This window comes from Athene noctua, chromosome 3 (assembly GCF_965140245.1).
Source record: "Athene noctua chromosome 3, bAthNoc1.hap1.1, whole genome shotgun sequence".
In the NCBI taxonomy this organism is placed as follows: Eukaryota; Metazoa; Chordata; class Aves; order Strigiformes; family Strigidae; genus Athene; species Athene noctua.
The window spans coordinates 23,671,010-23,687,954 of record NC_134039.1 but is presented as its reverse complement, the minus strand read 5'-3'; the positions used below and the strand labels follow the sequence as shown (position 1 = coordinate 23,687,954).

General features: G+C 39.4%; 1 protein-coding gene across 8 annotated transcripts in view; it reads right to left on the bottom strand.

Moving 5' to 3' along the window:
- The window catches only part of SOX5 (SRY-box transcription factor 5), a 295,645-nt gene that overhangs the window by 130,074 nt on the left and 148,626 nt on the right, over window positions 1-16,945 (bottom strand). For 7 of the 8 annotated variants that reach the window (XM_074902275.1, XM_074902274.1, XM_074902276.1 and 4 more), the window contains one exon: window positions 16,043-16,111. The exons of the other annotated variant lie outside the window; for it this stretch is intronic. In XM_074902275.1, coding sequence (XP_074758376.1) covers window positions 16,043-16,111 — 69 coding nt within the window. The remainder of the gene's footprint in view (window positions 1-16,042; window positions 16,112-16,945) is intronic. 8 annotated transcript variants of the gene reach the window in all.

Sequence of the window (16,945 nt, the reverse complement as noted above, 5' to 3'; positions counted from 1 at the left end):
CAGTAACGTTTGACTTTTAAGTCACTTGAGTATTTTGACATCTCTTTCTACTATTTAATAGGCAGTAACAACAATTTATCATAGTTCCTCTAAGATATGTAAAACAAAAATAGCCAAGCATTGTGGGAAATCTACACTGCCAAAGCTTTCTGAAATAATCTGAGTGAAGACAAATCATGAGTTCAAGAAAGGGTCCTTCATGTAAGTATTTCAGTTTCCTTCTGAAGCCGTAAGAACCTTAGAGATAAGGACCAAACTTCCTACCCTAATCTTTAATTCTAAAAAAAAAGGGATTGGGCAAATAGGCTCAACATCTTAAGGCCCACTTTTCCCAGGGACTGGATAGAATTAGATCTGAGTAGGTTTATCTCAATCGAACTAGGATAGTTTTTTATTAAAAAAAAAAAAAAAAAAAAAATCCATATTTTAGCCAGCGAAGTTTAATCCCTTCTTTTCCTGTGAAAACTCAGATAAGTTTGATTTTGCGCCTCTTGCTGTCTCCATATTCCAGGTATTATGTCATTGCACATTAGACTGTGTCAACACACCGTGACTTCGTCCCCACTAATGCAAAACCTCAGAAAACATGGAGCCAGGAGATAATTTCAGAGCGCTTTTTTTATCTTTTTAATGTAACTCAGTATTTATCCTTCCACATTTCTGACATTTCCATTGAGTGATAGTCCCAAAATGAAGAAAATCAGTCTTTCGCATGCAAAGCCTTCTTAAAGCAGACTGTTGAGTAGCAATCTTTCTGGGCAGGTGAGCTTCACATGTCTCAGAAAGCACCACTGTCTTGCAAAATCCAAGAACAGCAATGATAGGCTTCCAAGGGAGCCTCCTCAAGTCCCCTGTTGGTGGAAAGAAGGCTTAACCTCCTACAAAAGGGCAGCTCCCGAGGAATGGGGAGATGATGTCTGAAAGAAAAACGGTGGGAGGCTCTTAGAAAATGAGCCCATAGTCCTAACAAGAACTGCCTGTGAGTGGTTTGCATGCCTGAACATAAATGGTCACTTACAGAAGAGTTTGGTTTTTTAGAATAGTCTAATTTTTTTTGTATTTAAGTATTAAAACAGTGTCTCAGGTTCCTTGAGCATAAAGGAAATTAATACAGAGAAGGAGCTGTGCGGAACTTGATAAAATTGTTACATCATGTTAGTTTCTTCTGCAGCTTGGTAATTTATTTCATCACAAAGTGTCTCTAAACGCTCATGTTCTGAGTTTATGATGTTTTACATGTGTACGGGAAGAGGGAATTTCAGGCCCCTGTCATCTATGTGTTAAGAAAAATAAAATAAAACTTCATGGGTTTTGAGTCAAATAATAAAATGAACTATTTTTATTACACTAGATAACCAAACACTAACAAAACCAGACAACACATTTTAAGAGAAATAACTGATTTATGAAACCATATTATGTAGCATTATTAAAGTCCCATCTTCCACTGTTAACTACTGCACGCTAAAGTAAATGTTGGCTTGGGGGGAGTTTAATGTTTCTAAATTAAATGCCCTTCAAACATGCTTTCTGACAGTTAGCTTCATATTTTCCACAGATGCTGCTACTACCAAAAAGTTAGGCTCTAAAATAGATACAATGCTCGTGTCACGCCTAGGCTGTAACCTGCCACTGTAACTGTTGGTCAGTCTGCATCAGGAAGAAAAATGCACTTTATATAGAGGGGATCTCAGAGGCACTGTAGATGACATTTGGGAAGCTCTAAAAACTGATCCAAGCAACATAAAGTCACCAGCAGAAGGTGTGTCTCAGAAAGCAAAAGTCCATCCATATTTGTTCCCTCAGTATGCATTATCTCTGATAGACTGAAATGATGCAAGTTACTTAACTCTTGCAGATTCACAGGGCAGCCTGTACAGATGTATCATTCTCTGGAGGTTTTGCCTACCCTGTAAATCATCATGCCTATATTCTTAATTGTTTGGCACAGCTCCCAGGACATCCATTACATCTCTTCTGACTAAAGCATATTTCTATCTGTTCACCCCCAGGGCTTAAAACCAATAAAAGTCCTGGCATAAAGAGAAGGACATGAAAATAATGTGTTATAGGTGAGCAATCAGGATACCTGAACAGTGTGGGCCAATTGAGCCACTAAAAAACATGATATAGGCCTCTTGCCCCTCTTCAGGGTGCATTGCTTCTCTGGCTGCCTTAACATCTAGAGAGTTGAGAGGACCATACTGGAGAGTGTGGAAGTCCTATTCTGAACAAAAACTAGAAAGAATATTAAATGTACATTAGACAAGTTGGTAGCATGGGGTACTGATTTACACATACCTTCTGCCTACAACACAGCTAAGCTCTTGCCATAACTGACAAGACCTCCCTGAATTAGTCCTGTACCTAAACCAGGAAACGCAGCTTAATAACAGTGTGTCCTCCTCAACAGCAGGTGAGATTGTGTGAAATAAAAAAAAAGCAGGCGGGAAAATATCTGTGCTACCCACTGGATTGAGACCTGCTCAAATAGATGTAGAAAAAGTGCGTAGTTTCTAACACTTGGTTCCTCCTTTAGAAACTCTGAGGAAGGTTCTCCCAGCCATCTGACAATTGTATTTTTGGAGGCAGCCACAGGAAACACGGGAAAAAGGAGAGCTCTTTTTGCAGAAACAGTTTGCTCTTTTTAAACCATTCCCATGGCTGCATCTAGGCTCTGAGGGGAGTGCAGTATCAAGAAAGTAAAAAGGAATCAGTTCTGTGGTGAAAGCCAGGAGAAAAGACAAACACAGCCATTCCAAAAAAGAGACAGACTTCAGCAATGAAGGCAGAAGGATGGAGGGCATTTGTGCAAATACAGATTACATGTGCAATTCATTTAAACGCAGTGGCATTTTTATCACAAAGAAGAGTTTAATCAAAGTCTCAAGGGATCTGCCATAAAGGAAGCCCTTGCCTTGCTGCCTTGGCTGCCTGAAAGAAACACCTGTTACACACAACACAAAAAGACAAAACAAACAATAGGTATAGAAGGGAGGCCATGGTTCAAACAATGTGAATTGGAGAACCACAGTTTTCTCCAAATGAAGGGCTAGAATCCTATCAAATGAACAGCTGGGTAAAGCATAATTCTTTATATTTGCAGGGAAGTTGCACAGATTATATGATGGCAACAAATACAATATACATATCTGAGCTCTGCTTCCTAGGCCCCAGAAAGGACAGGAACCTTCTAAGATATCCCTGAGTGGAAGAATAAACTTGCTTGAGCACAGTTTCAGGAAAAAAGATAGCTGGCTTTCAAAAGAACACAATGGACAATTTTCCTCCCACGGGGCCTTTGCAAGACTTTCTGCTAAGAGGATACTGAGCTCAAACAACCTCACAAAAGACACAGAAAGCAAACTTGTGATTTCAACAAATCCACTGCAATACACAGAGGGGATGTAAAGAACACCTAAACCAAATGTGTTTCTTTTTAAATAAGTGTGAATATTGTTAACATAGAATACAGAATTCTATGCAGTAAATTGATTACAATTCGAGTAACTTTATTCTTATTGTACCAAAATGACAGGAATTCTTAACTGCGCAGTAAGAAATAATACAAGAGAAGTAGATTTAAATAACACCCTGAAACTCACAACACAGAAAACTAAAATTCTTGAAAAATAACATTTCAAATCTGCCTTTCATCTCAAGTAAAGAAGAAATCCCAGAAATAGAGCATAATTCCAATTCCAGTCAGTAGAATATATCAGCTCTCCAAATTCTGGCTTCCTAACACAACGGCAAAGAAACTCCTGGATCTACTACGTATCTGGGGAACTATCCTATCCAGGGAAACCTCCTGCTGCCAGAACCAGGTTCTGAGGAAGAACAGAGGCAACCTTCAGAGGGGTGTCTATAGCTATAAAGCCATCTGAAGAATTACAGAAGGGGAAAAGAAGGAAGCTTGAAAGTTTTATTTTGTTAAAGTTCTCTAATTTCAAATAATTTGAGTCCATTTCTGCTTACATTGTGTCTCCCAGTGCATGCATCAATCTGTCTGCAACACTGGGAAATATTGTGATCATCAGTGCCTTGACCTAAACTAAGGATTCTCTCTATATGCCGTGATTTCAGCTGAAGACGAACTGTCAGCAGGGCTGTAGAATTCATACAGCCTTGAGCAATTCACATCTAACATCAGTTGTAATTGGTAAGTATTAATAACCTGTGGCCTCCACATGGAAAATATCCCTCTTCCCTACTCCTAAAATCCTTTAGAGACATTAAAAATCAATGTCCAGAAAAGTAATAATGTTTATAATTGATATCTGCATTGGGGCGTTCCAAATGCATGCATGAAAATGTGTGCCTGTGCGTGTGTAAGGCAGTTTACTTCTGTGCATAAAGTGAGAACATAATCAATCCACTGTTTAACATATGCTTAGTTGTTCCTGGACTACAAATGTGGACTCCAGGGTTAAAGAAACTGGAAATGATGCTTAATTTAGACATACGTGATTCTTATGGATATTAAGAACTTAAAACTCATTACACACAGTATATAAAAAAGCCCTTCTCACTGACACATTACAGCTCAGTAATGCTTAAACCGCAGACAAGATTCTATACACAGCGTACAAGATAAGAAAATATATTCTCACCACCCAGAGCTTTAAAGAGGCAAATGCTTAAACAGGCTTCCATCAAATACTCAAACCAAAAGACTCCTTAACTAAAAGATCCATGGCGTTGAAATTTGTACCTTCCGCCTTGGTTTTCTTGCTAAAGCATAAAAAGTGTGGTAAATTAGAAGTAAAGAACTGATTAGTGGCAACTTACGATTTCAACTGATCTGGTCCCAACTCTACTGAGGGAGAAAAGGGGGAGCAAATGGAGGGTGTTGAAATGAGAGTCGAACTCCATTTTTCAACATATCCAGCCCAAATACAACAAAGGCACTCAAGCAATCTATCTCCCTTTCTAAGGAGAACAGGAATAGAAAAGAAATCTCTATTTTGATGAAGACCAAAATAAAAAGAAGGAGGAAGAAAGGAAACAGGATACAGAAAGCGAGAGGCTTCACAGCACAGGCTCCTATCCACCACAGTGTTTTCTCCTGATAGCCCAGGAGAACATAGAATTTCTCCTGTAACTCAAGTGACATTTGGCACTTCTCCCATGCTGACATTTCAGGGTTCGAGCTGTGCTGACAATACACTATAGGTGGCTGGTATATTAGGATTATGTGCTTTTACAGCCACATAGAAACACAGTTAAAATAATGCTACTTTGGATCAAAAGTCAAGGACTCAAACATTAGGGAATGCCAGAGTTACGGTTGTCAATATAATTTTAATTTTCCCTCTTGTGTGTACAGTCTACAATTATATTATCATGTAATTCTGCTCCTCCAGGGTACCATTTTTTATTCAATATGTATGACAGAGATACATGGGAATAAAATAAAGATACCAATTTAACCTAATTCTGACACTTGTAACTTTCAAATGTCTTACTTTGTTATCTAACTAATGTATTTCTTTATAAACATTTTTCATAGCATACAAAAGCATAGAAACTTGATTACTTCTGTCCAAATGCATTTTAAATTGCTATCTATGAATACTTTTGTTGAAACTATCCAAGTTTCAACTTTAGAATAATTTGCTGAATACTATCACTATTGTCTTTCAAAGAAGTCAAACCTGATAAAAACTATTTTATAATACCTACATTTTAAAATTAGTTTCCTCACTGTGACAATTATTTATAAACTCCAAGTACTGTGAATTAAATTTGTTCTGTTTAACTATTATTATTACTTTTCCTATAAGTCTTCATTTTAGTTTGTATAATTTTATTATGTTTATCTTGGAACTTAAATTCTTTTATTTAACTTCTAAACACAAGAAATTCTGATGTATACTTAGCTTCTTCAAAGTATATTTAAAACCAATTTGAACAAAAATCTAAAATGATTCCTTATAATTATTTACCCATCATACATTTTATTGAACTTCTGTACGTGGAAGCTGAACTTAAATGGATACTATGTACAAGACGCAAAATACAGACAGCTGGCATGAGATCCGAAACTCTATAGTTCATCTTTGCTCAACAGAGACTTCCATGAGACAAATGGACCTTTCCCTCTTTCTCCAAACTTCTAAATCAGGCTTCACTCACATCTCCCCTTCAATCACTACCCCTCAAGTGATTAAACTGTTTCATTCACTCTTCTTAGAAATACCAAGCACAAGTAATGGCCCTCCACTTTAATTTATACAATAGAATTCAACAGCAGATAAGCAACAGAAAGTTGGTAACAAAACCAAAACCATTCCCCTTCACCTCTTGCACCTATTACCACCAATGATGAGTTCATCTTGTCTCCTAAATCATGCAGGGTAAGGCATCATCATCTTTTGGATGCCAGATGTCTGAGGAAAATCCAAGCTGGTGAAGACAGTGGTGTTGATTCAGTAGGTGGAACCATACTTTTCCCTCTGAATCATTTTAAACCCTTATTCCAGCAGTGAGTCTGAAGTACTCTATTTTGAATGAGCCATCAAAATGAAGTCGTGACCACTTAACATGGCAAGAGATGAATCAGAAAAGCAAGTTATTGTTAGCAGGAACTAAATGATCCTCAAATTCCTCCCTCTTGATATAGGTATGGGTGCTGGTAGCAACTTTGGAATGCCAAACATTATCTGTAACTCAAATATAGCCACTTCGGTTAGAAAACCAACCATTTTAGATAGAACAAGCTGGGCAGAATTAGATGTCCAGATGCAGTGCTTAGAATCATAACAAAAAATAATGGTCCTTATACATCAACACTCCCAATGTTGCTAGGATAATAGGTGCAAACCTGGCAGGAATTTTTTGTTTAAGTACTACTAATGGACACAGGTCAACACTGTATCTCTTGTCCAAATTCCAATTTGGGAAATTACACACTGCTTGCTTGTATCTCCTTATACTCCCATTTTACATAAAGACCCACATCCCATCTCAGCTCTGAGTATGTGTGCTTGTATTTCTACATAACATTTGCAAGGAGGGCTCTATCAGGTTAACTCCTATGATGCTTGCTAAGGCAGACTGAACCATCACCACCTTCAGTGGACCAATCCAACCCTACACTGACTGTTAGTGCTGTCATTACAGAGTCAGCACAAGAAAAATGTACCCTCACACCCTCAGCTCCTGCAGGTCAGAATCTTCTAAGTATCACTAAATAGTATCACCAAGAAACATGTACAAAAAAAGTTCCATGTTCTATTTATGATACGTATCACTGAAAACACAGTAACTCCTAAATAACCCTAAAAACCATTCTGTGAGTTTAGTTAAAGACAGGCAATCCCAAACATATTCCATAATACTGAAGGGGAAATAAATGAGATCCAAATTTGGCTTAGAGTTTCATTCTCTTTGGGATCCTTCAGGACGTCATGTGCAATACATATTACTTGGACAACAAGGATGAAATCCCCCAATATAGAGAAATGACCAGAATGATATGCAGCTGTGAATTTTCAAATTTAGTTTTGTTCTGGGGGGTGAAACCCTACAATAAATGCTCTCAAATTATGCAGCTGAGTCATTTTGCAACTGGTGACCCTTATAATGACATTCTCATTTTCAGACCCAATGTGATGCCACACAGCGATCTGTCTGTTAAACTGAATCTTTACCTCTAGATAGACAGATAGATATAAAGTTTATTTTGAAATGTCTCCTAGTGCCTCTGAGTCTGACTGATGTGAGATGTTATTTTGAACATGCCAAAGCATCTGAACGGCTCCAGTCCTTTCTTTTCAGTGTGCATTCCTTGATAAGTGGCAAAGCTTCCCACTTATCAGTCACTCAAAGTGACTGTGGCTGTCAGTTGTGTACAAAGCGCAATCAGTTTGGAAGCAAAGACACCAGCATTTTTCTTCTCAGCTTGAAGCAAACACGTTTTGACTGCTAGTCATTCAATTTTAAAGCATCTTCAATTAGGGGCGGATGAAGATATAAAAAACCCCACATCCTAAACACCTTCACCAGCCAGCTGTAAAAAATTTATTGTTATCTCCTGCTTTACCTTACTACAGAGGCAGCAGTAACAGCCTTTTTTGGCTGCACAACACAAGTGCTCGTGACTACACACAACCCATACGGACAAGATCACAGCCAGAAAGAGCTCATATTCATCTTCCCAAGCCACTTATACAAACTACTGTGATACTTTCTGCTCCTGTACATCTGCTGCCTGCTGTGTAAATACCCACACCAGTATGCAAATGTGACCACAGTTCACATGCATACAGGTACACTACCCTATGCATTTTGAACAAAAACATTCACAAAACGACATATGCATGCTCTATAGCCAATAAAAAGCCAACCAAAACCATTAAAAAGACACTTGAAATAATGTCAAGGAGAGAAAAGAAAAGGGAGGGCTGTCAGAAAGGAGATGTTGAGGCAGGAAAGGGTCGGCATCTGCATAAGGAAGATGTCTTGCTACCACAATGTCAGGGAGCTGGAAGTGGTCAAAGTTGTGGGGTACCTCAGAGAGGCGCACAGATCTGAGACAGGATCTGAAAACAAAAAGACGGACATGGCCGTGGAAAGACAGGCTTCCAAGAGAATATTTGCTGAGGGGAGAGAGACCAAGATGAGTCCTTGGAGTACAATGCTGCCAGCTGCAATGACTGTATTTGACTGCTGGCATTTTTCTTACAATCGTAGCTGCTGGATTATTTTGGGTGTTTCAGTGTTCTGTTTTCTTAATAAAAATAAGTTTCTGTCCCTCCCTTGTGATTGTTTGAGACAACTGGAAAATGAAAACACAGAAAGCTCAGTAACAAAAAGGAAATTAAGAAAAGATGCTAAAATTGCATGAAAAAAGTCATGAAGTTCAAAACAATCTCATAATTTTAGAACATTTGGACTGGCAACACTGGAGAAAGCTTCATTATCAGCAAGTGCTCTTGCAATCACGTAGCTCAGCAAAGGCAAAAAAAAATGATTTATCTTATGAAAACACGCCCTTGCAATCTCAATAAATTAAAGTTGTACAAAACTCAGATCCTCTTTGTTTGCATTGGTGCAACTACACCGGTCAGCAAATTTGGATTTCATAAGAGTGTAGGAAAGGCCAGAGATCAAATTACCTGTAGATGCTTGCTCTACAGGTAATCTTCAGAAGTAAAACCATGGTACATCAGTGCAAAATGTAGCTCTGCACAGAATTAAGTATAGATAAACACCTCACCAATCTGCAATCTTTTATGTAACTTAACTTTTACAGTAATGGAAGGAAGTCATATGCCCATATGTTACTCTAAAGTATGTGAATCATACCCTTCAGCCAAACACACGCGTTATTTGCTGAACTTGAGAGGAGAGAAAGACATTAGTTTATTCTGACTGCTAGCCTAGATTTTTCTTTTCACTCCTCCCTCTCCCTACTTCCTCCCCCAACCTTGTCTTCTTCCTTTTCTGTGTGTGTTTTTATGCGTTTTTTTTAATAATTAATTTCCCAGGGGCTTTTTCCTGCTCAAGGGAGAGGCGAGTTATTCTGATAACTGATAGGACATCAGCTGCAGAGATTTTTGTGAGAAACAATTGTTCAGCCTATTTGCCGGCAACCTCTGTTGTTTGGGAAGAGGTTGCAAAGTCATGGGAAAGGCTGCAGTGTGACTCCTTGGGCCTGTCTCACTGAATCCAGTATGACCATGTTTATACGTTGCAGGAAAACAGCTGCTTCTGACACATGATGAATTTGGACAAAATGTCCCCAATCTACGAGCCTGTTCGGTTTGACTGTGCAATCACAGCTTGTCATATCCACACTGGCAAAAACCAAACCAAAACAAAAAAATGTCTCAGTGGACGGAGCCTGTTCTGAAAACATTTTGCAGAGTGAGAAGGAAGATACTTTCTCACAGTTTCCTACTGAAGAAAGGTCTCATTAAACTCCCACTAATATGAATAAGAGCCTTTTCACTATGTTCAGTGGGAGTTGGATCAGGCCCTCACTTCAACAGCTTTATTGTCTACCAAAGAAACCTTTTGTTCTCACCTCTCTCGGATATGCAAAGAGGACTCTAATTACAGAAGAACTAATACTGTTCTGCTGTGTGGCAGCTTGCAAAGGGGTTGTAGCACCACGAAGCACTGCTCTGCTGTCACTGACTTCTTAGAAAATCAGAATTCCCAGGGAAAATGGTAACAGAGAAGCAACAGACATTACTAAATCTGTAACCAAGCACTTGTGTGGTGGTTGTTCATTTTTGTATCTCGAGGGAAGGATTCATCATCTACAGCCCTTTCAAGCCTCCTAGAGAACTCTGGGCTACAGGCATGCAAGAAACTGGGGACCAGGAAAGAAATTTCACAAGTCCTTATGATTGCACTGAGGAGATACCAACAGGGCAAGGATCTCTACCCTCCTATAATAACAGGCACAAAGTACTCCAAGTATTTAGCTCACATAGTGGCCCGCTGGAGTTTGCTTTCCAGAAGGTGACAGAAAATGAAAGGAAGAGCTGTGTTGGAAGCATTAGTTAGAGTGCAAACTTGTTAGGGCAGCGAACATGTCTTCACATTTCTTTATGTACAGATAGTCAAATGGTGAGTGTCTTCTCACAAGAAGAAAGAGAAATGGGTACTTTTTACAACTGAACTTCATCTGAAATAGGTCAATCAAAGCTCAGTGTTTTTTTCAAACAAAGAGAACACAAACAGGCCTGAACATAGTTCAGTCAGTTCTGGATGACAGACAATTGCTCACCTGAGGAGTTCAAAAGCAACAACAAATACAAACAACAAAAATTACCACCACAGACAATTGTGTGAGTAAATGATGATATCTAAAGCACTCTGGAAGCAGGTCTCTTTACCAGTGTTTTGGAAGGCTGGAATCAACCCAGAGATTCCTGGTGCTTGGAAAGTTTTGACAATAACAACTGTGTCACTTCAAAACTTTGCATGATAAGTTTAAGGAATATTTTTCCAAACTTCTGTGTAACTCAGAAACCAAATCCTTCTTTCCTCCCCCAAAATATAGATAGATTTTGAAAAACAGATCTGGCTACAAAAGGGAGTAACCATCCTGCAGGAAATTCCAGTTGTTCAAGATTTTATTACATTCCGAACTGGAACACCTTAAACCTCAGAACTTAATGAGAATGGGAATATTCTGATTTGGGAACACAGCAGAGCAGCCAGGCTGCTCCATCTACCAGCATAACTCATGGGGAAAGAGACACAGCCAGCTCACAGCGGGTGGGGAGGACAGAAATCTGGATCCAGACTCCCAAAGGAAACCCTTATGCAGAGGCAGGAGGACACCCAGGGCAGCTGAGTGATTCAGGAAAGCCAGGAAACCTGCAACCCAAAGGGGCATGGTGCCCATACTCCCTGTCAGTCAAGCCACTAAGTGTCTGCAAAGCTTTGAGGCAGGCCATTGAGGTCAGGGTAAGCTTTTTGCCTGGGATCAGGGCCCCTGTCACGCCTGTCAGATGCCACCAGGCCCCAGAGCTGCCTGTACCATCTGGCCAGGCACCAGGCTGGAGTAACATCCTGCCTGGCAGGCAGAGCAGGCTAGAGGCACACCTTTCTAGCTTTGCAATCAGTCAGGATCCTCTAATCCTTCAGAGGTCCAAACTTTCTAACAGCAATCCCATTAGAACATCCGCTGACAAGTTTCTAGCTTTGAAAGAAAAAGAAAACCCACTATTAAAACATACAGAGTAATCATATGGTTGCTGTCTGGCAGGAATTACTCTCAAGTTTCAGATAGCGCTCAGTTCTTGGGCTAAGTATGTCACCCAGAGTTCATACAAATTAGTAACCAAGTACTGGCAGTATTAAACTAAAAAGTCAAACAAAACTGTGGTCCAAATGTTACAGACATCATAAAGCAGTGCTGCTGCTTTTTTCTGCTTTGAGATTTTAGTTTTACATTATTGGCAACCTGAAGTGTTCCAAGATCTTGAGCTGGGCTCTCCAAAAAAAATTTTGAATAAAAATCAGAACAGTTTAAAAAACATTTGGCCTCCGTTTTGTTTGCCTTCTAATTTTGGAACTTGTAGTGCTCGTGATTTCAGATTTTGTCTGGAAATCTGAGAGCTGGAAGTTTACATTTTGAAGAAATGAAAGCTGGCATTTTTGTCATCACATGACTCCAAGAGCTGGGGCTTGAGGAAAAAAACATAAAACACTGTCAGGCTTTCTACATAACTGTGAGATTAGCAGCATCAGTTTTATCACAATTTAGGCTGCAGAGTTGACCTATTTTGTCAACAGTGACCTACTGAATAAGAATTGCTTTATGAATGTTAACAATCATTTTATTTTAAATATAGTTCAAATAAAGTAACATTTGTCACTGAGCTTCAAACCAAACTATTCAGTCATCAACCTGGGCTAGACTTTTTCTCTGAGCAAGTGAAAAGTGTAAACTGCACCACTCCACAGAGCTCTGCATCTCAGAGACACCCCTCAAGACAGTACACCACGCACACTCATTGGCTGTCCTGGGGACCAGCTCAGAGTCACAATAAAGGATCATCTGGACTTGAGGTTTCTTTCACTCTCTGGCCACCTGATGGGCCAGCTACACAGCCCCAGACGTCGACATGTTCTAGAGCAAGGACACCAGGAAGTAGATTGTGGCCTCACAAAAGAAGATGAGGTCACCATGAGAGTTCTCCTGGGGCCCTGAAGGACAAAACTAAATTCAGTCCAAGAACTTGTTGAGCCATACTTAGCGTCTGCAAGCCCTTTACTCAGCCCATTCTACAGCTGCAGATCACTACAGAGCTGTTCTAAAACAACCTGAGATCTTCAGGGCTACTGATGCACAAGAGTTGATGGAACACACACTCCAGTTTTGTTTCTGGTAAAATAGCAAGACTGAGATGTGCAGGGGAGAAGACCCCAAATAATCAGGAGGCAGAAACTGCTACAGCAAAAATCTTTTCAATACACACACACACACAAAGATCAAATAGAACAGAAAGCAGTGTGCATAGGAGGGTGCATTCCACAGTGGCATAAAATGAGTGGAGGTTTAATTAATTATTCAGAGAAACTCAAACCTCTTCAAAAATTAGTCTACAACATCCTGAAAAGCAGAAAAAAACAAAACAAAACAAAAAACAATCACAACAAACCAAAACCCAAAACATTTGCCAGAACACAAAATCCTTTTCAGATCACATTTTAGCATCTTGAGGTCATACAGATTCTTAAATTTAACCTAATCTGCAATTTTTCTCCAGTTTAGCATCATCTCCTTACTTAACTCTCTATTTGAAGACAAGCTGTTTGTCTTCCACATCAGTGACACCTCCTTCCAGTTAATTCTGAAGAGATGGACTTGAAAAAGACATAATGTCAGCTGGAGACTCACGTGCCAGGTACATTTTTCTAAGCTCAAGTAGCTAACACATCTTTCTTCAGCATCACAGAAGTGGCAAGTTTAATTGAACTGTAGTTATACTCAGCATTTGCAGTCCCCTAAGGAGGAGAGACACATTGCTCATGTATTGTGTGTGTACAGTGATTGTATTCTGGGGTAAGGAGAGAGGGAACTGTTTCCAAGTTAGCGCACTTAGAGAAAGGAGTCATAAATCATGGTGTTGGTCAGGTTGTGCTTTTTTTTTTTAACCTTAGGGTATTATGTTTTCAATACAATATTTCAATAGCTTTTTTCTGTGTAATAATTTATCTGGAATTATGGCGACTCTTACAAGCTTAGAAAAAATTGGCTCAAGTAAAACGAATCCTTTGTCATAAATAGGTTGTGTTCATAACTGCAGCCTAATCATTCAATTGCACATAAGTCAAACACTTATCCAGACTTTGTAGGAATATTTCCCTGTCAATAAATCTAATGTTATTTAAAATCTCTGGGCCAATGTGACAGAAGCCTGTTAGATTAATAAGGGCAAGGTCAGAAAAGCTGAACTCACAGCTACATTCATGTCACAGTTTTGTTCCACCTACCATAACCTGATTGTAAACTCAGAGACCGTTTTAAATGTGGGCATGTTAGGGTGACTTCATTGTCTTCATTTATATACAAAGGAAGATTTCTTCAGGAATTGTTTCTTCTCTCTAACAGTCAACTAAGCACGCAATTGAGAAGGAACATTTTGCTTTGCATTCACTGCCAACAAGGATTATTTTTTTTTTTTTAAAATGTTTTTTCCTATCAGTGACTGCACAATAACTGGACTGCAACCAAGGTTTATGAGACTTCAGGACCATATAGACCACAGAACTGTCAAGAGGCAGGCAGCATAATCAAAACTTCACCACAGACTGATCATCTCCGTGGAAGTGAGAGAATGGTATTGTCTCTCTGACTGTTCAATTCTTGACCTTTATCACGTGCCCATCCAAAAGGAGTGTGCCCCAAATCTGATGGGTTCTGTGTGAAGTGGGCCCTGGAGGTGAAATTCTGACCTCAGCAGGGTCAATATTTCATCTGAAATCCTGTGAGGCAGACCTCCAAATCATTTCTTTGGCTTGTAGCTCATATCAGATGGTAGCTAGCTGACTTTCATTTACTACTGACTAATGTCAAACTTGGACCAGGAATCAAAAGATGAAAGGCTCTATATCTCATTATCAATAATCAGTGTTCTCCACTACCTTAAAAACAACATACTTCATTCTTATCTACAAGGCCTTAAAACTTAAAAGGGTTGGAGTCAAATTATGTTACTTCAATTTATTATTATTCACTGTTTATAAAACAACTTCCTCTCTCATTGCCATAGGTAAATGCTAAAAATGTAAATATTTTCCCTGCTATTGTAGAGGTTCTACTGTTGTTTTTCTTTTAAAGTCTTATTAAAGATACAGCAATAAAAAAAAATCCCTCCCATACACAAATTTGAAGAAAAATATAGAGAGGTCAAGGCCAAGCCAGGCCTTACCAATCTCAAAATTTTCAGTAAAGCACTTCTTGTATAGAAGTGGCCTTGTAACAGAGAGGTGGACCTTCCCCAAAAGTTTTTCATAGTTATACAAGTTCTGATACTGACAGAACATCCTGTGAAATGATAAAGCCATTTTTTTTCTAGTGTGAAGCCATACAACTCCTCTGATTTTGCTGAACTTAAGTTTTCTTAGATGAGTTACGGATTATGGCCCATGATTTTAGGCAACTAATTGAAACTTTAATGAGAAGCTTTGGAAGGAAAATCCTGTTGTTACTGAACAAACAGAACATAGCATCCACTTCCACATCGACTTGCAATGTTCTGTACGTAATTGCATACTTAAACAGCCAGAGATTTTACCACGATCCTACTTCTCTGCAAAATGTCAAAACCCTCCTTCATTACTCTGTGAAAACCTTCATGGGCAAACTGATTTGCATTATTCCCAGAACAGGGGCATGCATATATACACATGGAAGAAAAGTAATGACATACAGTCAGTGACATGAAAAGAAACTTCTGAATACTTTAAGGAAAAAAGAAGTTAACCAGAAGTTTACTGGTTATGCTGGGTTAACAACTTTTTTCTACTATTAGGAGTAAATTTGTAGATATCTAGGACCTGCACAGGTGTTCTCCTGAATCTAACCAACCTTTTGAGCAGTTTTTCATTCAGACAATACTTCACCTGAAGTGATGAAAATTTCTGGACTTTCAACACCTGGCGCAGAGGAAAGGAGGTACACTTGATTCCTGATCACTGAAGAGAACTGCTTCTGAGAAACCTCAAAAACAGAGTTGTAGGAGACCCATTCCAATCCAACTCTTCCTGGTGGCACTTTTGCCACTCCTGATCTACAGCTGAAGGAGGACTTGGTTCTACAAACCCTTGCTCACATGACCAGCTCCTCTCACATCTGCATCCTGATCCTACAGGAGCTGTGTTAATCACACAAGGCCTTCCAGAAACTTATCTTTTTTGCTTAATGACAGGTTATGTTTCCATAAATAAGATGTAAGCCATATGCAGAGATTCTTAAAGCAACTATGACAATAAAGACCGAAGGAAAGCATGAGAAAATGGAAAGGAGAAAAAAGAGGTAACGGGCACGGGTGGAAACACAGTCTCTGACCTGGATCTGTTGCTGAAGAAGGTTAATTTTGTGCTGCTGCTGCAGGAGCTGCTGCTGTTGTCTTGCAATCTGTAGAGAAAGTGCACAGAGTAAATGTGAGATATGTATCACCATTCCCGGAGTTGGTACATAGGAAACTTCAACCCTGCTTGGTGCTTTAAACTGCTCTATTAAGCTAAGAAACCTTCAAAGTGTGGGTGGCAGCAGCCTGCATTGCCCCTGAAGGCAATGGGCTCGTGTTCAGGAGCAATTCACAGATAATACTAGTGTGAAAGGGAATCTTACACAAAATGTTGTGGGGGATATCAAGAGAAGGACTGATGCAAAAATCTCCTCTCTCATTATCTGAAATGGCACTGCTAAAATCCCCCCAAAATGAGCATTCATTTGCTCCAACTTGCTGGAGGAAGAACAGTACTAGCAGAGAAAATGAAAAATAGCAGAGCGGGCAGGAAAGGCAAAAAAGTATAGCCTTCTTATGTTTGGCACCACCTATTCAAAATTTCCAAAAAAGGAAACCTGACACGCAGAAGGCTGGTATTAGGTGTGCATACTTCCTTGAGGCAGAAACAGACAAAAAGAGACTGCAACTGGGTTTGGGAGAATCACTGACTCTTCAATATCTGCCACAGGGAACTAAAGGGGCAGTGCAAGGCTACGCAGCTCAACATTGAAACTGATCTATAGAAGTTGATGGAGTTATCACAAGTCTCCTCTCAAAGTCATGTGCGTTTTCCATAAGGACTTCCATCCTCCCTCTCCATTGACTAAATGATTGGGAACCTTACTGTAGACACATTTTACATACAGTGAAGGAAAAAGCAGACAGTAACAGAACCACATTAGAGTTCTCAGAGGACTGACGGAGATAAACCATTATATACCTCAAACTTAAAAAACCAA